At 45.7% G+C, this 22,655-nt stretch overlaps 1 protein-coding gene across 1 annotated transcript in view; it reads right to left on the bottom strand.

The window, feature by feature from the left end:
- Positions 1-22,655, bottom strand: part of LOC137614620 (ELKS/Rab6-interacting/CAST family member 1-like) — a 68,061-nt gene that overhangs the window by 43,178 nt on the left and 2,228 nt on the right. The window contains exon 2 of the mRNA XM_068344319.1: positions 7,613-7,690. Coding sequence (XP_068200420.1) covers positions 7,613-7,690 — 78 coding nt within the window. The remainder of the gene's footprint in view (positions 1-7,612; positions 7,691-22,655) is intronic.

Below are 22,655 nucleotides of genomic sequence, written 5' to 3' on the forward strand. Positions count from 1 at the left end.
TCGTAACGATAGAGCGCAAACTGCGTAGTATAAATAAACTAAACGTTAGTTCATCTTTGAAAACAGTACGAAGACTATTCAAAGAAATTCTTTCATAAAATATTTAATAAAAATATTCATTTAAAAGGTTTTAAATCATTAGCTCTTTAAAAGCTATTTACGATTGCAAAGGGCTCAACGTTGTTTAACTTCGGTTTCCAAGTTAGGACCGCCTACTCTCAGGAAAGGTCGCATATAAACAAAACATTAAAATTTATTTTTATATGTTTATAATAAATGGAAAGTTAATCGAAGAGGCCTAATAAAGGCGGAGAGATATAAAATATATAGAGGAAAATCTATAATTAATTTATAACGTGATAAGATAATTACTAAAAGCCTAAACACACTTCCGTCTAAGGGAAGGGTCGGCCATTTAAAAGTCAAAGAAAGTCCATACTCTCTTTGTCACCATAATTAAATCTATCCAAAACGAGTTCAAGATTTAAGATGAAGATAAAACACCTGCACTGCGAAAGCTCAAACCAGAATATAGTACTTCACCAAAGATGATGGGAAAAACTCCAGGTTTCAACAGCGAGTAAAGTACATCTTGTCGACACGTCGACAGAGAGAAAATTGAGTCTTTGTTTACATAGAGCTTGGTATCTGGCCGACAGATGGCGCTGTTGGGCACACCCGCAACCTGTATAGCGATCGCTGGCGAGTTTTTTCTGTACAGTTTGTCTGTCGAGCAACAGAGTTGCAGCTATATATTCACCGGCTAAGTTAAATATTTAAAAATATTTATTAAAAATATTCATTTAAAAAGTTTTAAATCATTAGCTCTTTAAAAGCTATTTACGATTGAAAGGGCTCAACGTTGTTTAACTTCGGTTTCCAAGTTAGGACCGCCTACTCTCAGGAAAGGTCGCATATAAACAAAACATTAAAATTTATTTTTTATGTTTATTATAAATGGAAAGTTAATCGAAGAGACCTAATAAAGGCGGTGAGATATAAAATATATAGAGGAAAATCTATAATTAATTTATAACGTGATAAGATAATTACTAAAAGCCTAAACACACTTCCGTCTAAGGGAAGGGTCGGCCATTTAAAAGTCAAAGAAAGTCCATACTCTCTTTGTCACCAAAAATTAAATCTATCCAAAACGAGTTCAAGATTTAAGATGAAGATAAAACACCTGCACTGCGAAAGCTCAAACCAAAATGAAGTACTTCACCAAATATGTTGAGAAAACTCCAGGTTCTACAGCGAGTAAAAGTACGTCTTGTCGACACGTCGACAGAGAAGAAATTGAGTCTTTGTTTACATTGAGTATGGTATCTGGCCGACAGTTGGCGCTGATAGGCACACCCGCAACCTGTGTAGCTATCGCTGGCGAGTTTTTTGTACAGTTTTTTGTCTGTCGAGCAACAGAGTTGCAGCTATATATTCACCGGCTAAGTTAAATATTTAAAAATTATATATATCATAGCATATAATACAGTATTGTAATCCAGTTCTTTAATACCTTGGAGATCAAATGTCCGAGAACTCTAACAAAATATTTAGAGTTTTAACTGTGAAAGAACCTTTGTGGATCGAGACACTTTGCAGAGGGGAAAGTTATGTCTGGGACAGAAGACTATCTGAATTTACACATAGCTGTCACCCAATTAAGACAAGCCAAACATCATCCTGCTAACTTTTTCATAGATTCCATTTATTTTAGTGTTTATCCATACAAAGGTTTAGCAAATCACTATAGAACTAACAAAGGCATAGAAGATAGAAGAGTGTCTCCGTATGACCAATATTGCCATAGAGTATGGCAAACTAAAATCAACATTCTGGACAATTTTAATAAATAAAGTTATTAAAAACATAAATGTAGCAAAATGAGCGTCATCTCTATCAAAGAAGTAAGACTAACTAGGAAGTTCAGAAATTGGTATTATTTTGAATAAATGAAAAAGTGGCTGGATGATGGCATATTAGGTACATTCATGTGTGAAAAGGTGAAACAAATACATTCAGACATGATTAAAAACACCTCAGGGAAAAATGATGATTCAAATTCTAGTGAAATTTGTTCTTACACAGAATACGAACCTTTAACTTTTAAATGGGAGGATAACTAAAGAGAAGCTAGAAGGCCATTTAACCCTTTTACCTCCAAGCAATTTGGAAATTTCCAACCCTTAACCCCCAGGCTTTTTTTTTTTCAAGCACATTTTGCAATATATTTCTTTTAAATTGCTCTAACAGCCTTAATTTTCGTCATAGAGAGGTCAGCTTGCTCTCATTCTTTTGGAAAATGCCAGAAATTTATCAAAAAGTTATCAAAAATATGCAAAAAAATGTAAATAGCAGTTTTTTTGCAAGGACGTACCGGTACGTCCATGGTGGTAAAGGGATGAGTTTTGTGAAACGTACCAGTGCGTCCATTGGGGGTAAAAGGGTTAAGCTTTAAATGAGGTTGTAGTAGTAGCTGGGGTACCATTCACTTTGACCTAGGCTGCCGAAGGGTGCAGACGCGCTTTTCTGCGGCATCGTCTGGCTGTTTAAATCTTTTGCTCTTTTTCATATTTATAAAATGGTCTTGCTGTCATGTTTTAAAGGTTTGAAGGTTGTTCATGAATGGCGGGGGCAAGGAACAGTGACATTGCCCTATCGTACAGGACAATGCCCTAGAGACTGATCAGCGCCCAAGCCCCCTCTCCATCCAAGCTAGGACCAGGGAGGGCCAGGCAATGGCTGCTAATGACTCAGCAGGGAGACCTATAGACTCCCCCAAACTCCCCATTCTTAGTTCACAAGGATGTTTAGGTTGCAGTGACCAAAGAAACTAACAAGTCTGTGCGGTACTCAAACTCCAGTCTGGCGTTCACTAGTCAGGGACGTTACCACATGAGGGATATTATGGAAGGAATATGTAGCGTTTCCTGGTAACTGTAATTGTGTTACAGTTTTTTGTGCTGAAGAAGCCTGGGGAGCCGTCCACGACCTCCTGGAGAGCACCCTTCTCGAGCATGGTCTCGACTTCGGCCTGAAGGGCCAGCCCCTTTGCCGATCCCGTGGCATAGGAGCTCAACGACACTGGATTCGCTGTCAGGGGAGGTTGAGATGTTGTGAACGGGACGCGATAGCCTTGGCCGATCACTGAGACCGTCTAAGCATCGGCCCCGTGTTGCTGCCACCTGCGGACGTAACGCTGAAGGCATCCCCTCACAGGTGGACACATAGGGGGACTGCCACCCCTAGGGCTTGCGGCCGCGGCCGCCACCCCTAGGAGTCTTGCCTCCCCTGGAGGACTTACTGCCCCTCTTGACCTTGGCTGGAAAGGGCTGGGGCTTAGACACCACCTTCTTAGCTGCCGGTGCCTGTTTGGGAGCCTTAGGAGGCTGTTGCTGCGGTTGTGGCGGGGCTGGAGGCTTATAGGGCTGAGTTGTAAGGGCCCTATGGAGGAGGGAGTCCGTGCTGGATTTCCTCCACCTCTCAGCCGTTCGCTCCATGTCTTGAGGCTCAAACAGGTTCTCCCCCAGAAGGGAAGCATGTCGGAGCCTACACACATCCACGGCGGGGACCTTCGGATGGAATCTCTCGGACACAGCATCGCGACGCTTCAACACCGAGTTGGCCCACAGGGTGGTAACCTGGTGCGCCAAAAACTCGATGGAGCGGGTGCCCGAGAGCAACAAGGTCTCCAGGGCCTTCCTATTGGTCTCCTTGGACAAGTCTTCCGATCGCAATAGGATGCCCAGAGATCCTAGCCAAAAGTCCAGCCACGAAGTGGCTTGCATGGCACACTTAGCGACCTTCTCGTGGCTAAGGATCTCTGCCTCCGAGAACGACACCTGCCGGGCAGAGAGTTTCTCAAGGGGAACTCCCTTCGCCAGCTCCTCCACAGAGTGATGGGGAGGAAGAGCGAGGTTGTGCTCACCCAGGATCTCGAAATACCTCCTCTGCTGAAGACGAGGAGGAGGGATGAGCTTGTTCCCGGCAGTGGAACGACTGGAGGAGGCAAGAGGTGCGAGCTGAGCGTTGGCCCTAGCCCTGGCACTCTTCAGCCCCCGAGACCAGGGTAGAGCCGCACTGGTCTTAGGGGCCTTCCGAACGTCAAACACTTCATCCAAAATCGTGTCTTTGCCTTCACAGGGGGCGATGACTGGATCCATAAGTCCGTTAAGTTGCCTTATCAGGCTTAAGACCTGCCAGAAGGCATGTTCGGATTCTTGCTGTTCTCCTCCCTGCGGGCTGGCAGCTAAATCTCCTGCCCCAGGGATCTCTTCCTGGGGTGATACGTGGACATTCCCCCGGGTAGTCGTGGGTTCCTGACGAATCCTTGCAGAGTATTTAGGGACGGTCTTGGAGTCCTTGGATTCCCTCCTGGGAGGGATACAGGATACCAACAACAAGGTTCGAGGGGCCCCTTCCTCACGAGACGATTCTCCTGCATGAAGCGAAGTCTCCCCCCCTGGTGCCGAGGGGAAGACTACCGCCCCACTGGACTCGCCTGAGGACGGAAAGGCCTCGTCCACGGGAGAAGGAGAGAGCACTCGTGCAGGAGAAGGGACCTTCGCGACCGACCTCTTGGGAACCAACTTCGCCCTGGGGGAAGTCACCACGAAGTCCACTCCTCTCTTTCTCTTCAGCGTAGGAGAGACAGCCGTTGGTTTGTTACCTTGGTCGGCGAGTGCTGGTTTCATAACCCTCACTAACGCCCGTGCCAGAGGACCAAACCAAGTCTGTTGCTCCAAGGACACAGAGTACGAAATCTTCGCTAAAGGGAAAGGGATTGGGCTATCCTTTGGAGTGGACACCACGGTACCTGCCTGAAAAGAAGGTGGGGAAGAATGATGTACTAACCTCTCCTCGTCCTGCACTACCAACCTGTGTTTGGGTGGAGGTGATCTCGAGTGCCGTCTAGGAAAACGCGTTCCTGCTGCTACCACCGGCTGCGGAATTCGGCGCGAACGATGGTCGCGCGGGCGCGCAGGTGGATGATCGCGCGGGTGCGCAGGCGAATGGTCGCGCGGGCGCGCAGGCGAGCGGTCGCGCGGGCGCGCAGGCGAGCGGTCGCGCGGGCGCGCGGGCGCGCAGGCGAGCGGTCGCGCGGGCGCGCAGGCGAGTGGGCGCGAGGGTGGGCAGGTGAATGATCGCGTGTCTGAGGTGGCGATCGCAAGCGTTGGCGCGACAGCGAGGAAACGCGCTGCCGCATGGGTGAGGAAGACCGCAGGCGATGTAGATCCACAGGCGATCGATGATGAGCTGGTGAACGCGGACGCGCAGGTTGGCGATGGCGCGTTGTGGCATGTCGACGCGTTGGCGAGCGATGGCGCGTTGTGGCATGTCGACGCGTTGGCGAGCGATGGCGAGCAGCATGCACAGGTGAACGATCGCGCAATGGCGAGCGATGGCGAGCAGCATGCACAGGTGAGCGATCGCGCGACGGGGAGCGATGGCGATCAGCATGCGCAGGTGGGCGATCGCGCGGTGGCGAGCGATGGCGAGCAGCATGCGCAGGTGAGCGATCGCGCGATGGCGAGCAGCATGCGCAGGTGGGCGATCGCGTGATGGCGAGCTAGTAGCTGGCAAACCATGTTCCTTCAGAAGCATTGGAGAATGTTGGCGCGCCGGCTGTCGCTGTTGAATAGGCGATACTAAAATTGCCTGTGCGCGCTGGCGAGCAGGTGAACGCTGGCGAGCAGGTGAACGCTGGCGCGTAGGTGATCGCTGGCGATCAGAAGGTCGACGCGTGTCATGTGAAAGGACAGGTGGCGCGGCGAGGGCAGGTGGCGCGGCGAGGGCAGGTGGCGCGGCGAGGGCAGGTGGCGCAGCGAGGGCAGGTGGCACGGCGAGGGCAGGTGGCGCGGCGTGTTCACGAGCAGGAACTGGAAGATCGCTGGCGCGTTGGCGAACATGTGCTTTTGACACACGCGCAGCACGATGTTGCGTAGCCACAGGATCAGGCAGATGGTGAGCAGGGAGCTCAGCAGGAACTGTAGGATGGTCAGAGACCGCAGGGCGATGGTCCTCAAATGAGCGCTGACGCTCAGAAGAGGGCTGACGAGCAGGAGAGCGCTGGTGAGGAGGGCGAACATCAGGAGAGCGCCGACGAGCAGGTGAGCGTCGGCGAGCAGGAGATCGCCGACGAGCAGGAGAGCGCAGACGATCAGGAGAGCGCTGACGTTCCGGAGAGCGCTGGCGAGCAGGAGAGCGCCTGTGCGCTAGCACTGCTCGTGGAAGGGAAGGATCCCTTAGCCCCGAAGGGACCGTTGCCCGTCGGGTGACGAGTTCTCCAGAAGGCGAAGATCTGGCAGGAGATGGTGAACGGTCTGCAGAGAGGTTCAAGGAAGACGGAGCTGTAGGTTGAGGCTGACGAGGAGAGTTCCCCTCGGAGGATGAAGACCCAAAAAGGCGCCTCTTAGCCCCCCTGTAAGGGGAAGGGAGGCCCTTGCGGCGTAGCGGACGGTGAGCCTTACGGCGGAGGCAGCCTCGGGGGAGATCGTCGGGACCATCGGTCCTCCGAAGGGGAGTCTCCGTCAAAGCACTTCCCTCAGAAGGAAGCTGAGCAGCAGCAGAGACCGAAGGACTCACGTCCCCCTTCGAAGGATGTACGGAAGGGGGAGGAGAGCCTTTAGCACCATCATCCGCAACAGCACCTGCGGCGGATTGCCCAGCCACGTCGGAGGCCTCTGTCACCACGACGTCGACAATAGACAGAGGGTCTACCTCTGCTACCGCCGGCGACTGCTTAACAGCGGCCCCCAACGAGACAAGGTCAATAAAAGTGACCCTGGAGGGCAAGCCCTTAAGCCCCATGGACGACCAAATCTGTAAAAGATCATCATTGGTTAAGGCATTATCAATAACCTCCCCCGGAGGAGGAGGGGGAACAGCCTCGCTATGGGAGGCGACGCCCTCTCCCCCCACCCAAGGTCGGGAAACAGAACTGGGGCCTGCGCTACCACTCGGCCGACTCTCCTTAGGAGGCGGACGAGGGGGAGCTTGGAGGAGGTTTGGGCGGCGGAGGAAGAGTCCCGAGAACCTTCCTCCTTCAAGGCTAACCCCGGAGGAGAACGGTCTCTCTTGGACTTCTTCTTACGCCGACGGCCAAACCTCTCCCACTGGGAGGCAGACCACTCCCTGCACTCACGGCACATGTTCTCCTGGTCACACCGTCGGCCCCGACATTGAGGGCAAAGGGTGTGCGGATCCGTAGTTACGTCCGACATGAAAGTCCCACAAGGACGACCGGCAACTCCAGGGCATGTACGCATTGTAAAGAAATAATAATGAAGGTCAACTTCCAACCAACACACACGCTGAAAAGAAAAAGCAGAAAATTAAAGGCTGTCACGAGGACAATGAGCAGACACGTCTGATCACCGCCGAGCCAAAAGTGAAGTGAAGCAAGTCACCGGTGTGTGGAGGGGGGAGGGGTAGCAAGCTACCCTTCCCCACCCCCCGCTAACTAGCACGGGGGTAATTAACCCTCGTTAAAAATATTGGCTCGTCATTTCAGCTGCGCTAAAAGGTAAACCCTCTGTAAATAGCGTGGTTTGTATTTCGGTTACGGAACAAATATTTTGTTTACTGATCTCAATCAGTATACTATACTCACCTCTTCCAGTTTAAGTATCTGTAATTCAGGGTAAACAGGAGACTCACATTGCACTATCTCTTCCAGAGAAGGTTCCACCTGCAAATTAGAAAAAAAAAATTACTTATGAAATTCAATTGAATACAGTACGTACATACTAGGTGATTATCACGCCTACATACTCAACGTTACTACATTTCCATTTATAAAAGTAAAACACAAAATATTTTTTTAAAGTAATTTGTATTTTTCCTAAGTATACAAACCTCAGTCCCTCATTAAGAGTATGGTTTAAGTGTATATTAAAGGACTTAAAACTTGTGATCTATTCCTACACATACAAACCCTTATCCTTTAATATGCAACTTATCCTTCGGAGGGAGGAAGTTCCTCTAACCAAAGTGGCCGATTTAAATTCCGAGGTGTCAAAACACCTGGAGCTGTAAAAGGAGCCGAACTGATGACTCCTTCCTACCAACCTCCTACGAGCCTGAGCTAAGAAATGTCACAGGAGTTAGGATAGATTCCTATCAAGTGAATGGTACAAAGTCATCGAAGAAACTACTGGGTATCGATGATGAGGATTTATGAATATTCCGTCATTTACAAGAAATGGGTTTGTATATGTGTATCCTTCCTCCCCATTGTTAGGAAGGACAGGAGAGAGACTTCTAAAAGAAACTAAACAAAAGTTTCTTGATTGTGGGGCTTACCTACATCTAGCATCTGGTCCAACACAAAACATAGAAGGACAGTCTTGAGGGTCAGATTTCTATCTAATGCCTGTATTAAGGGCTTGTATGGGCTTGCTTGAGGGACCCGAGAACTCGAGTGAGATCTTACGCTAGTGATTTGATTCCCTGGGAGGTCATGACTCTTCAAAGCCTATCACGAGTAGAGGGTTATAAGCATTGAGTTATATACATTGTTCATCATTTATTCTTAATATGTTTTATGTTCATTTGAGTTATAAACATTGTTCATCATTTATTCTAAATATGTTTTATGTTCATTTCAGATTGACCATGGTCATTGTTCAATAATAAAGACATTTGAATAAATGGACCAAGCTCTTATTTATGACCACGGCCAAAGATGGATTCAGGATAACAGATATTGTGAATGACTAAATCCGAAGAACTAATCAAAATGCCAGCTGTAGGATGTCCAATACCAGGCTGTGATTACGTCACGGACGACCATGAGGCCGCCATCGTAGCTGCACTCATAACTGCTCACTGCACCACACATGCTCATGGACAAGCTGCCAAAGTAGAAAGAGTTAAAAGACCCACAATATCGACAGCGGGAACAAGTGAAGAATGGGCATATTTTCAATCACGATGGTCTGACTATGTAGACGCAACTAAAATTGAGGGCCGTGATCGCGTGGTACAGCTTCTAGAATACTGCGAAGAACAACTTCGTAAAGACCTAACACGATCAGCTGGTGGCAGTCTTACTAACAAGACTGAAGTAGAAGTGATGGGAGCAATAAAAAAACTGGCAGTTTGAGAGGAAAACACCATGGTAGCTCGAGTGACTCTACATAACATGTGTCAAGACCGTGATGAGCCTGTACGCCGTTTCTGTGCACGACTTATATGACAGGCTAGTGTTTGCAAATTCCTAATAAAATGTCCAGGATGCAACGTTGATGTAAATTATACTGACACAATAGTGAGAGACGTATTAGCACGCGGCATATGTGACCCTGAAATACAATTAGATCTACTTGGTGATAAGAATCAGGACATGTCATTAGAAGAAGTTGCACAGTTTGTCGAAGCTAAAGAATCTGGTAAACGATCTGCCTCCCGACTATTAGACTCTCATGAGGTCCAAGCAGCAGCCAGTAGTTCATACAGAAAGGCAAAACAAACCGCTGTCAAAGATAAAAACGATGTTTGCTCATACTGTGGCAAGAAAGGACATGGTAAAAACACTCCTGCACGTGCAAGAAAATCAGAATGTCTAGCTTACGGTCATAGATGTGAACACTGCAACCGAGAAAATCACTTCGAGAGTGTTTGCCGTAGTAAGGGCAAACCAAAAGTGAAACCCAGTGCTCACAATGCCAGTGACTACGAGAATGCGGTGTTCAACACCTTGTGCAGCGTATCATCAATCTCTAAACGACACACTGACAAGACATTGGCTTTGGACCACCATCTGTATGACAACTTATCTGATACTTGGATAAAGAGACCTTCCAAATCTCAACCTTTCATAAATCTGACAATCAGAACATCACCTGAGGATTACGAAGCCTTTGTTTTCCACCTTCAAGCTGGTACACATGCTGTTCGTATATCTGCAATGGCAGACACTGGATGCCAAAGCTGTCTCGCAGGTATCAAAGTCATCCACAAACTTGGCCTCAAGCAAAGTGACCTCATTCCTGTAACTATGAAAATGCACGCTGCAAATAACAGAGGCATTAAAATCCTCGGTGCCACAATCCTTTGTATCTCAGGAACAGATGAGCAGGGGAACCTTGTTGAGACTAGGCAAATGACATATGTCACCGACAACTCAGATAAGCTCTTCATCAATAGGGAAGCCTGCATCGCCCTTGGCATGATATCGGATAGTTTTCCGACTATTGGTGAAATCTATGACACACAATCGGAAACTCCGGATGCCACCAACAATGAAGTAGGAAGCGTTAGTGGACTAGCCAATCAGTGTGACTGCCCAAAACGTCAACTACCACCTCCGCCGCCTACAGAATTACCGTTCAGTGCAACCGAGTCCAACCGGTCTAAACTAAAGGACTACCTCTTGGAGTACTACGAATCAAGTACATTCAACGTATGTGACCACCAACCGTTACCACTAATGGATGGACCCCCAATGAAGTTGATGAATCGATTCGAATGCTGATCCTGTTGCTCGTCACACACCAGTGCCAGTGCCATTACACTGGCAAGAGGAAGTTAAAGCTGGACTTGACCAGGACATCCGCCTTGGTGTCCTTGAACCTGTCCCAATCGGAGAACCAGTAACTTGGTGCCATCGGATGGTTGTATGTGCTAAGAAAAATGGCCCACCTCGACGAACAGTTGATTTTCAGTCACTCAATGTGCACGCTAAGAGAGAAACGCATCATACGCCTTCTCCATTTCACCAAGCAATGTTAGTACCACAAGGAAAAAAGAAAACTGTCTTTGATGCCTGGAACGGATACCACAGTGTACCGATTCAAGAATCTGACCATCACTTAACTACGTTTATCACTCCTTGGGGACGCTATCGTTATAAAACAGCCCCTCAAGGGTATATTGCTTCTGGCGACAAATATACTCGACGGTATGAAGAAATAGTTGCCGAGATACCCAACAAAACTAAATGTGTCAACGATGTTCTTCTTTGGTCTGACTCAATAGAGGAGAGTTTTTTCCAAGCTGTACAATGGCTCAACACGGCATAACACTCAACCCTGACAAATTTCGTTTCGCAGAAGACACAGCTGAATTCGCTGGATTCGAAATAACCCCAGACACAGTTCGCCCATGTACAAGATATCTTAGTGCAATTATGGACTTTCCAACCCCAAGAAATATCACCGATGTCAGATCTTGGTTTGGTTTAGTAAACCAAGTATCGTATGCTTTCAGCATGACCGACAAAATGCTACCATTCAGACAGTTATTGAAACCAGGAACACCATTCACCTGGAATGACAATATTAATGTACTCTTTGAGGAGTCTAAAACTGCCATTATCAACCAAATTGAAGAAGGCGTGCGAATCTTTGACAAGACAAAACCTACCTGTCTTGCCACCAATTGGCCAAAATCAGGAATTGGATTCTGGCTGTTCCAGAAACATTGCGACTGTCCAGACAACCGACCATTTTGTTGTCGCACTGGTTGGAAGATCACACTTGTCGGAAGTAGCTTCACACATGCAGCTGAGTCTCGATAGGCACCAGTTGAAGGTGAAGCATTGGTAGTCGTCGATGCTCTTGATAAGGCAAGATACTTTGTTCTTGGCTGTAAAGATCTTGTAATCGCAGTTGACCATAAACCCCTGTTGAAAATATTTGGTGACAGATCATTGGAGGACATATCAAATTCACGTCTCAGAAACTTGAAGGAAAAGTCCCTCCGCTATCGATTTCGCATGATTCATATCCCAGGGTTCAAGCATTTCGCTGCGGATGGAATATCGTGCCACCCAACTGGAAAATCTGAAAAGCTATCGCTTCAAGATGACATTGCATCAGTTGACAGTGTACCTTCCGTGAGAAATGTTCCCCTACAAAAATTGTCATCAGCATATTCTGTTTCCACTGACAATGATATTGATACTTGTATCACCGCGTCAGCAGTATGCTCACTTGACTCACTTAATGTGAGAGCAGTCACCTGGGACAGAGTTCGCACTGCCACAAGTAGTGACGATAACATGCATGAACTGCTCAGCCTTATAGAATGCGGAGTACCAGAGTCTCGCCAAGAATTTCCAGCACATCCTCGAGTATTTTCAATTCCGTGAGCATCTCTACACTGTTGATGGTGTGATACTATACAAGGAGCGTATAGTTATTCCTCCAGCCCTTCGTCAGGAAATTCTCACATCTCTTCATTCAGCACATCAAGGAATTACCTCTATGGTATCGCGAGCAGAGTCATCTGTGTTTTGGCCAGGGATAACATCCGCTATAACAGCACTTCGAGCTGGATGCAACCACTGCAATCGCATCGCGCCTTCGAATCCTAGCGCTCCGCCTACACCCCTTATATCTCCAGACTACCCGTTCTAATGTATTTGTGCAGATTATTTTCACTACCAGGGAGTTGGATATTTAGTTATAGTTGATCGATACTCGAATTGGCCCATAGTTGAACGATCTTCGAACGGTGCAGACGGTCTTATAACTTCACTACGCCGAACATTTGTGACATTTGGGATTCCGGATGAATTGACATCTGATAGTGGACCTGAATTTACAGCGACGGCAACTAGGCAGTTTTTAAAAGACTGGGGAGTCCATCACCGCCTTTCTTCTGTGGCCTTCCCACATAGTAATTGCAGAGCTGAAATAGGCGTCAAAACTGTCAAGCGTCTTATAGCGGACAACACGGGCAGTAACGGTGATCCCAACATTGAGTTCCAGCGTGCGATGCTCCAATACAGGAACACACCTGACAGAGATACCAAGTTATCTCCTGCAATATGTGTATTTGGTCATCCCATCAGAGACTTCATACCTGTCCCGCCCGGCAGGTACCGTCCCCACGACACGTGGAAGGAAACACTCGATGCAAGAGAGGAGGCCCTAAGACATCGACACCTTAAACAGGGGGAGCGCTTATCAGAGCACACTAAGAGACTACCCCCACTATCCGTAGGTGACCGGGTTCGCATCCAAAATCAAACAGGAAATCACCCCCTGAAATGGGACAAAACCGGTATCATCATAGAAGTCCGCCAATTCGACCAATACGTCGTCAGAGTTGATGGCTCTGGTAGGGTCACGCTAAGGAACCAACCGGAAGTTTTTGAGACAATACGTGCCTGTCAGGAGTATTCCAGAAGTCCGTACAATTAGAGATGACGATAATCGGAATCAGATTGTACCTATTGCCAATCCTTCGACCACTAAAACGTCTGAGACCATTGCGAAGGACACCATTCCGACAACCCAAAATCCGGACACACATGGTACTCTTCCACTGACCACTTTGCTGTTACCAAGTGGTACTACCCCTAACATTCATTTTGATGTTGCTGCTCCGGAATGCAATCCCAACGTCCTCGGTAACCCTGCGAATCATCAAGCTGAGATTCCACCTCCCAATGATAGCACAAACTCTCCATCGCAGTTAACTCCTGCCATGCCAAATTTGGAGCAACGCAAGTCCAGTCGTACCCGTTGACCGCCAACACGGCACTGTGATTTCGAGATGAACTTGCTATAGTGTCATCATGATCAACACATGACAATAATTGTTTTTCAAGTTTCCGTTCCTCCACATGCTAACAGGAGTTTAGTGTTCATGAACCTATAATTTGGACGTTTAATTGCCACCCAATGTTTTGACAAAAGTTTTAAACCGACCTCCACGAGAGAAATTTTCAAAGGCCGTTTAAAAACTTGGGGGGAGATAGAGGGTTATAAACATTGAGTTATATACATTGTTCATCATTTATTCTTAATATGTTTTATGTTCATTTGAGTTATACGCATTGTTCATCATTTATTCTTAATATGTTTTATGTTCATTTCAGATTGACCGTGGTCATTGTTCAATAATAAAGACATTTGAATAAATGGACCAAGCTCTTATTTAACGGGTATACTGTTCGTAATTCGTACAGAGAAGAAAAATCTATGACCTTCACTCAGAGGACCTGGTTTAAGGCTGAGCGATAGTCTTTCACTGCATAGACAGAGGGGGAATGAAAGAAGAGGAAAAGGGCCAGACATTCTTGTCCCTCATCCCGGACTTATGTTGCGAATGTTATCTTAGAAGAAATACTTCTTGTCCTGTGAGGGAGCCAGGTTCGCTACACAACCTGCTGAGCAACCGTCATTGGACCAAGGGTAAAGGTATTCAGGGAAGTGTGCTTATATTTCCAAAATGAGTGTGCATTGAAGGTTGTTTGGCATTTCCAAACTCCTGCTTTCAAGACTTGTGCTACTGGCAGGTTTTATCTGAAAGCCAGGTTAGATCCAATACATCCGACTCCATGTGCACGAGCTCGGGATGGTACTTCTGCTCTGTCGCTGTTTGGAGGTTATGCATATCAGATGACTTTACAAAGTCAGATAGAGATGGTATTCCCAGATATCTTCTTTATCCTTCCGGTACTGAAATAGAGTCTCTGATGATGCGGTCTGAAGTTCTGAGTCCTCTTCAGGTAGCACCATAGTGCCCTAATGGGACAGAGGTGCAAGTCATCTTGATCTAAGCAGGTCGCTTCTTTTAGGGGAGACGGCGAAGAACTTGATCCTTGAGTGGTGAACAGCTGGGCTCTAAGACCTTCTTCCATCCTTCTGTATGACTAAAGACATACAAAATGCCATTCAGCTCACCTGCACACTTTGCCGAGGACAAGGATAGAAGGAAAGTCTTGAGGGGTAGATCCATATCTACTGTCTGTGTCAAGGGCTTGCTCGAGGACCTGAGAACTCGAGTGAGGTCCTATGCTAGTGATCTGAGTTCCCTGGGAGGTCACGACTCTTCGAAGCCTATCACGAGTATACATAATTCCCGGGAAGAAGAAAAATCCATGACATTGACGAAGACCTGGTTTAAGATGGAACGATTGCCTTTCACTGTATAGACTGAGAGGGGATTCTCCAAACAAGGGTAGACATGGAAATCTATGGTCAACTGCAAAGAAGCTCCCACCCGAGTATCCCTTCTGCAACACCAATTGCAGAACATGGCCAACTTTCCCTGGCAGACAGCTGCAGAAGATCTTCACAGGTATCCAAACATCTGTGAAGTGCCTCGCAATAAGCCTTTTGCTTAGAGAAAATGGTGGATAGTTTCTACCCATGGAATGCTAGAGTTGTGGTACCTCTCCAGGTAGGGCTGACAGAGGAGGTTAAGATATAAGGGTAGTTCTCTTGATACCTCGACAAAGATCATCAGCATGTCTGGATACCATTCAGTGTGTGGCCACTTCGGAGCTTCCAGGGTCATTCTGAGATTTGATGTTGGCAACAATTGGTCGATTGATCATAGAATCAGGATAAGAGGTGGAAAGGCATATGCATCCTGTTCCCAGCATGTTGAAAGGCGTCCCCTAGTGCCGCCAATGGGTATGAAACCGGGGAGCAAAATACTGGGAGCTTTTGTTCAATTGCATGGCAAATCCCATAAGAGCAAGAAGCCCTTCTGCTATGTGAGGATTCAGACCATTTCGCTCCTACCACCTGCCCCTGATGACAGAGAGTGTCTGCTAGTACATTCCGCTTTCCTGGAATGAACCTTGCTGATAGCTCTAATGCGTTGTTGAATGCCCAATTGTGTGCCTGCTTCAACACCTTGCAAAAGGGTCTTTGAAACAGTGCCTCCTTGTTTGTTAATGCAGGCCACAACAGTAGCATCGACATTTATCAGCAATACCGAGTGCCCGATTAAACTTTGTTGGAAAGCTTGTAATGCTTGCAATTATGCTTTTAATTTCCAGTAAATATGCAGGATTTTTTCTTCCGTGGACCATCTTCCCGAGGAAGTCTGGTTCGTCAGGTACACTTCCCACATCCTTGGAGTTCCCTCAATGAGGTTCTCGTTGTTCAACCACCAGCTTAGATCATCACATACTTCTGTTTCTAACAGAACCAGACAGTACAGTATAGGATATCACTTGCTACCAACCAGTAACACTTCAAACACCACAGGAGTGATTGCCAGTGGAGGCACAAGTTTCTTCAACGACGAGAGAATAAAGTATAAGAAGTCTGTCTGATTCTGGTCCATATTAACTCAAAAGTCCCCAACACGGCTTCAGCTTCACTGCTCTAAACGAATTTCAACACACTAAGATTCACATATTACTATACTCAAATATCGGAACATCCTCCCAGATCAAGGGCCAGGTTAACAAGATATCCAATTTCTTGTTCCACTTTATATTCTCAACATCCTTCCCCTTCGTTCACTCTTTATACAGAATCTCCCTTGGCTCATACCACAAGAGGGCCCTCGATCTCATGACCACCTCACATTCTCACAAATATACCCTTAACCACCATGCACCAGCTGCGTATCAGTATTACTCGTTTATGCATAAAATTCCAGCTTCGATATCCATCGCATAGTCATTCACCCAAGTAGGCTGCTTTTACTCATTCTGATTGTCACACAGCCACTTCCCCCTCATGTCATTAGTGTTATCCTCCAACCAGTCAACAACTTCTCTCACGTCTAGGATGTGTTGCAGTACTGTCCATCAAGATATTGTTTGAGAGTGGAAAAGAAACCTGTCCCACCCGACATAAGAACCTTGCTGCGAAAGCATCACTCATCTTTCAAGCCCAGTTTGCCGACTGATGTGCTGGGTAGGTTACCGTGAATAAGGCAAACTCATCTTTCCGAGTGAATACCTTCTCAGCATGCACTCAAAGATGCCATCTGTGCCACGGGCAGCAACGTATCAAGGAAAGGTCGAGGGCACTGAACCTGGTACAAGACCAAAGTTACAAGAGCCCTTTCTTCTAGCTGTGGGATAATATTCAACACGCATTCCCCTCAATACATGACCAAGTACAGGTCAGGAGCATGAGGATCTTGTTTGTGGAGCTTGTGTGTATTATGATAATTTTCCTGAAGCTTGTGAGAGCACGCTGGGACAATACGGTCTAACAACTTCATCACACTTGTATGTTCTACTATACTCCTTCTGCTGAGTTGTCATCTCTGGAACTCTCTGAAGACGGAAGGGGGTAAGGACAGCGCCAGTGCCGAGTACCGAAACATAATCTCAGTGAAGGAAGCGTTCATGACACAAAATCCTCTTGGCTCGCCGGACTCACATACGAGGCCGGAATGTACTGGGATTGTCTTCCTAAGAGCATACATTCCCAGTACATACTGTTTCTTTTGACGTCTTCAAAGCATTCCAGGAATATCCCAGGGCAGGAGAGGGACGAAGACGACTACCAGAGGCCTGACCTGGATTCCTTGCACTTGGTCTCACTCTAGTAGCGTTCCTGTACTTCATACCAAAACTCCGTACGTTAGAGAGTTGGGTTTTGGAACAGAGCTGCTCATTCAACAAAACCATACAATGGAATAGGTTGATGTCTCATAAGACTTGACCTGACTGGTCATTCAAAGCTTGGTGACTTCTTCCTTGTTGCTAAACCTTCGGACAATATGTTCGACGCGTACCACTTCTTTCTCGTGTAAGAGAGAGAAGAGAGATTGTCCAGGAAGGGGGAAAGATAGGTGTTGCCTGTCTATAATAAACAGCAGTGCATCTGCTCAACTCGTACGAGAGTTGAGAGTGACGATGTTTCTTCACGCTACAGGACAACTCTCGTTACTTACTCCTGGCATGAGAAAGAGTACAGGAAAAACCCATAGCGAGTAACTACACACCTCCCTTATGTTGTGTGTGCTTCCATTTCCCCCATATGAGTCATTTATTGCTATTCACTCAAGAAAAGAGGTTTCTGGTTACAGACTGTCTGAAACTGTAAGATGACAGTATATGACTCCTATCTATCGGACTTCCTGGACTTCTTTGATGACGGTTTTCATTCATTCTTCTAGAACTTGCAGTGAAGTCTCTTAACAGCAATGAGGCTGGTGAGAAGGGAGAACTTGAAGTTCGTCTCCTTTGGAATAGAGCAGACCAATGACGACGTTCTCACAGGTAAGACAGTGAAAGAAGAAAGACAGCAACCTTTTTATTCATACTCGGCAGCAGCAGAACTCTTCCTATGATGGAGTAAAAGTGATATCTAAGGAAAACCAATTTCCTTATGTTCACTTTGTCGTTTTCATGGCCAAAAACACAACGGATAGAACAGCTGCAGACAAGAAAATGTCAGAAAATAGCAGGTGATCCAGAAAACTGTTTCACAATTATAGTTATCAGGAAACACTACAAAACCTTGGCTTTTTCCATTGATATCCCTCATATACAAGGATTTGCCAGTATGCTACATTTATTTGAACTTGGGAGAAAAAGTCAAAGATTAAACAGTCAGATTAAGAGGTAATGGATCCCTACATCTTTACTGAACTGTGGACGAAGTCAAGGTGAAAGCTACTCTACCTCGCGAGTCAACTGGGCCTACCATCCACCTGCCAGCTACTACTACTGCCTCGTTAAAAGTTAAAACGGCCGTTCAAGGTTTTCGGAAGTCATTCTTCTATTAAAGGACAATGGCTTGTTTTCTGTAGGAACATCTCATAATTACTTTACTGTCTGGAGGTGCTTGTTGTTGGTTCCTGATCATCAACAGATGATTCTTCGATCTAAAGGTCAACTAACGACCTATGCGACTTACGACTGATCAAATTTATGACCGCTACAGTGACTGAAATGACATCACAAGTCTGTCGACAATAGTACAGCCGATAGGTCAAATATTTCCTTAGAAATATATTTTCTTTTATAGAAATTAACTAAACTCTTGGTAAATTGATGTACTATATCCATAATCTTTCCTAGAAGTAGACTGAAGATAAAAATAGTGGCACTCTACAGAATTTGGCAAGATTTCATTCTCTTGTGAAATTTTCACAAAAGCCACTTTTTGGAAATCGAGGGGCACTCAGTAGAGAGCTTATTTCTCGACCTTGACCTTGACCTTGACATGTATTAATTGGCGTGGATTTTCATTCACTCAAATATGAACAATAAGGAAGTCTCTGTGACAACAATGTCCAAATTTATGGCTGATTACGTGACTTGGACAATTTGCTTGACAGTGACCTTGACCTTCCAAAATCTAATCCGTTCCAGCTTTATACAAAACAGTTTCATTACTCTACGATTAAAACTATGGCCAGGAAGCTGTTCACAAACAAACACACACACAAACAGGTGCAAAATCATACATCTTACAACTTCGTTAGCGGAGATAAAAAAGCGTTCGAATAATTGCATCTATCCAACCTCACACCAGTCACAGGTCATCATACTAATCCAATAAGGGTTAAGGTTGTCCTCCTTCATGAACATGGAATTTAAAAGGTGTAAGTCATTGACCAAGAAAAATCATGTAATGTAGGCTAACAACAGTAGTGGGTTATGACTGGCCTCTTTTGAGATATATTCAAAATTCAAGCAAAAAAAAAAAAACAGCTACAATTTTTCGTTTTGTTTACATTGCTCAAAATTTGGTTCCATTATTAAGGGAAAAAATATTGTATAACTAAAATACTGTAATGTAAAAGTGAACCCTCGTTTATCGCGGTAGATAGGTTCCAGACGCGGGCGCGATAGGTGAAAATCCGCGAAGTAGTGACATCATATTTACCTATTTATTTAACATGTATATTCGGACTTTTAAAACCTTCCCTTGTACGTAGTACTGTTAACAAACCACCCTTTAATGTACAGAACACTTAATGCATGTACTACAGCACCCTAAACTAAAACAGGCACAAATATTAAAGGCGATTTTATATCATGCGTTTCCTAAACACCTAAAAAGCACGATAAAAAATGGCAACCAATGTTTTGTTTACGTTCATCTCTGATCATAATGAAGAAACAAACTCATTTACTGTACACATATATGTATAGGTTAGTTTTTGCATCGATTATATTGATTATACAGTACTGTATGTTGATTTTTTTATTACCAATGTTTTAGTTTACGTATTTTTCTTAGGACTTCCAAATGAAATGTTTTTCTTTATGACGACGCCTGAAACGACGGCGTCATAAAGTACTGTACGCTCAGTAAACAACCACGCTCAGAACAAACAAGGCATTTAACGCGCATGATGATAGTGATAAATAATGATATTTACAGTAAAAGCTTTTAGAAAATATGTTATTACAAATATTATTTACCGTATCTATATAAAATCATACAGTACATACTGTACGTAGCAAAGCAGGAAAACAATTTACGAGAGAGAGAGAGAGAGAGAGAGAGAGAGAGAGAGAGAGAGAGAGAGAGAGAGAGAGAGAGAGAGAGAGAGAGAGAGAGATTGTTTTACGTACGTAAATGTAAATTTTAAACAAAAAAAATATGATAGGTTACAACATGTAGACTTTTAAAACCTTCCCTTTAACTTAATGCATACAGTATGTACAGTACTAAACTATAAAACAGGCACAAATACAGTTTTAGAATGTACAGTAAGAATATTAAAGTAAAAAATAAAGATTGTTACTGTACTCACCACGAAAGAAGTTGAAGAAAAACTTGAATGATGATGGCGATGAATTTGCTGCACAGTAGAAATGATGATGATGAAGCTGATGATGTGTTCTACTGTGCAGCCAGGTAGTATTTTACGTCTCTTCAGACGGAGGTGTCTTTTCCTGGGACACCTCTTCAACTTCTTCCTGGGAAACTTCTTCAATTTCTTCCGAAGGCGTACTAGCAGGAGGAACTGGCTCTTTTTTGCGAGGCTGGAAGAACATTGTGATCGGAAGTTGTTGCCGCTGCTTCTTTTTTCGATCCAAGAGCATCCTGTAGGGAGTCATGTCTTCATCGATCTTGTTGCAGAATTGCATCGAGCGAACCATATCCTCGTCCCACTCTTGCAACATTTCTTTCGCCTCCTTCGCATGGTTGCAGGCCTTGGCAAGCCGTTCTAATGTTAAGCCCATTTCTTCGACATTTTCTTGGGTCTCTTCCTGGGTATCACTCTCTCCTTCACTTGCCGATTTCGTCAGGTCTTCGAGGTCTGCGTCAGTTAGGGGCTGGGAATGGCAGTCCAACAACTCGTCGATGTCTTCAGTCGTCATGTCGCCAAACCCGTCACCTCCAATTATGGCAGCCAACTGCACAGATTTGCGTATTGCAGAGTGTTGGATTTCCGACGGAGTAAACAATCTGGGGCCACAACTTCTTCCAGCTCGCATTCACGGTTGCAGGTTTCATCTCTTGCAGTGCCTTCTGAATATTCTTCAGGCACGTGGCTATGGTGTACTGCCGCCAGTACGCCTTCAAGTTAAAATCTTCATCCTCATCATCTTGGGCAGCATCCACACATGCAACGAGGTCCGCCAAGGTATTCTTCGTGTAGAGGGCCTTGAACGCCCTGATAACCCCCTGGTCCATCGGTTGAATTAATGACGTGGTGTTGGGTGGCAGGAACTCAACCTGAATGCCCTCATGCGACAGGTCAGTTGCGTGTCCACCAGCGTTATCCATAAGGAGAAGGATCTTGAATGGCAAGCCCTTCTCTAAGAGATATTTGCTGACTTGCGGGATAAAACACTGATGGAACCAGTTGGAGGTCAGCATCTTCGTAATCCATGCTTTTTGATTATGCATCCAGTACACGGGAAGGAGATTCTTATTTTTATTTTTCAAAGCGCGAGGATTTTTCGACTTATAAATAAGCCCCGGCTTTAGCAAAAATCCAGCAGCATTGCCACACATCACGAGGGTAACGCGATCCTTGAATGCTTTAAAGCCAGAGGCTTTGGCTTCCTCTTTGAACAGGAAAGTTCGCGACGGCATTCTCTTCCAAAACAAGCCGGTGTCATCCATATTAAAGACTTGTTCCGGCTTGTATCCACCTTCGGCGATAATATTCTTGAACGTCTGGTTCACGTAAGTTTCAGCAGCGGCAGTGTCAGCGGAAGCAGACTCCCCATGCAGGGAAACGCTTTTCAGGGCGAAGCGTTTCTGAAACTTCGCGAACCATCCTTTGCTGGCGGAAAAACGTTTCTGAGGCTGGGAATCAGTGGATGTCCCTGGTTGAGGATCATCTGCATCATCATCATCTTAAGCATGGTTGCCGTCGTCGTCTTTAGGTTCCTTTGCAGCAAAATTCTCATATAAGCTCAAAGCCTTTGTTTGGATGGTGTTCGTATCCAACGCTATGTTCTTCTTCCGGCAGTCGGCAATCCACACAGCTAAAGCACCTTCCATGCGTACGATCGTTTTATTACGCGTTGTAACGACTCGCTTCGCTGATCTGCTAAAGGTGATTGCAGCCGTCTTTCCAATGTTCGCCTCGTCCTTCTTGATATAGCGAACAGTAGATTCGTTGATGCCAAAATGGCGGCCGGCGGCCGCGTAACTTCTACCATCTTTTAACATGTCGAGAAGCGTAACCTTCTCAGCTATCGTCATCATCCTTCGGTGGCGTTTAGGCTCACTACCAGCCTTAAGAGAAGCAGAACGCTTGGGAGCCATTACAGTAGGATTTACAGTAACAAAAAGTTCAACTTAAAAAAGTCGCACACAGCACAGATTCACAAACTTAAGAACGTCTACTCAGCGATACGCGGTAACAGAGAGTGGACGATCCAGCCCCGCGAGAACTTAGATGCTGCGGGTAGGAGATGATGGCAAAACACCAATCACAGGCTAGATAACAAAACTTGAGTTCTGATTCGTCATCTATCAGCGCTTGAACCAATCACAACCCGTCTTACAGTACTATGATGC

This window comes from Palaemon carinicauda, chromosome 21 (assembly GCF_036898095.1).
Source record: "Palaemon carinicauda isolate YSFRI2023 chromosome 21, ASM3689809v2, whole genome shotgun sequence".
Taxonomy (NCBI): Eukaryota; Metazoa; Arthropoda; class Malacostraca; order Decapoda; family Palaemonidae; genus Palaemon; species Palaemon carinicauda.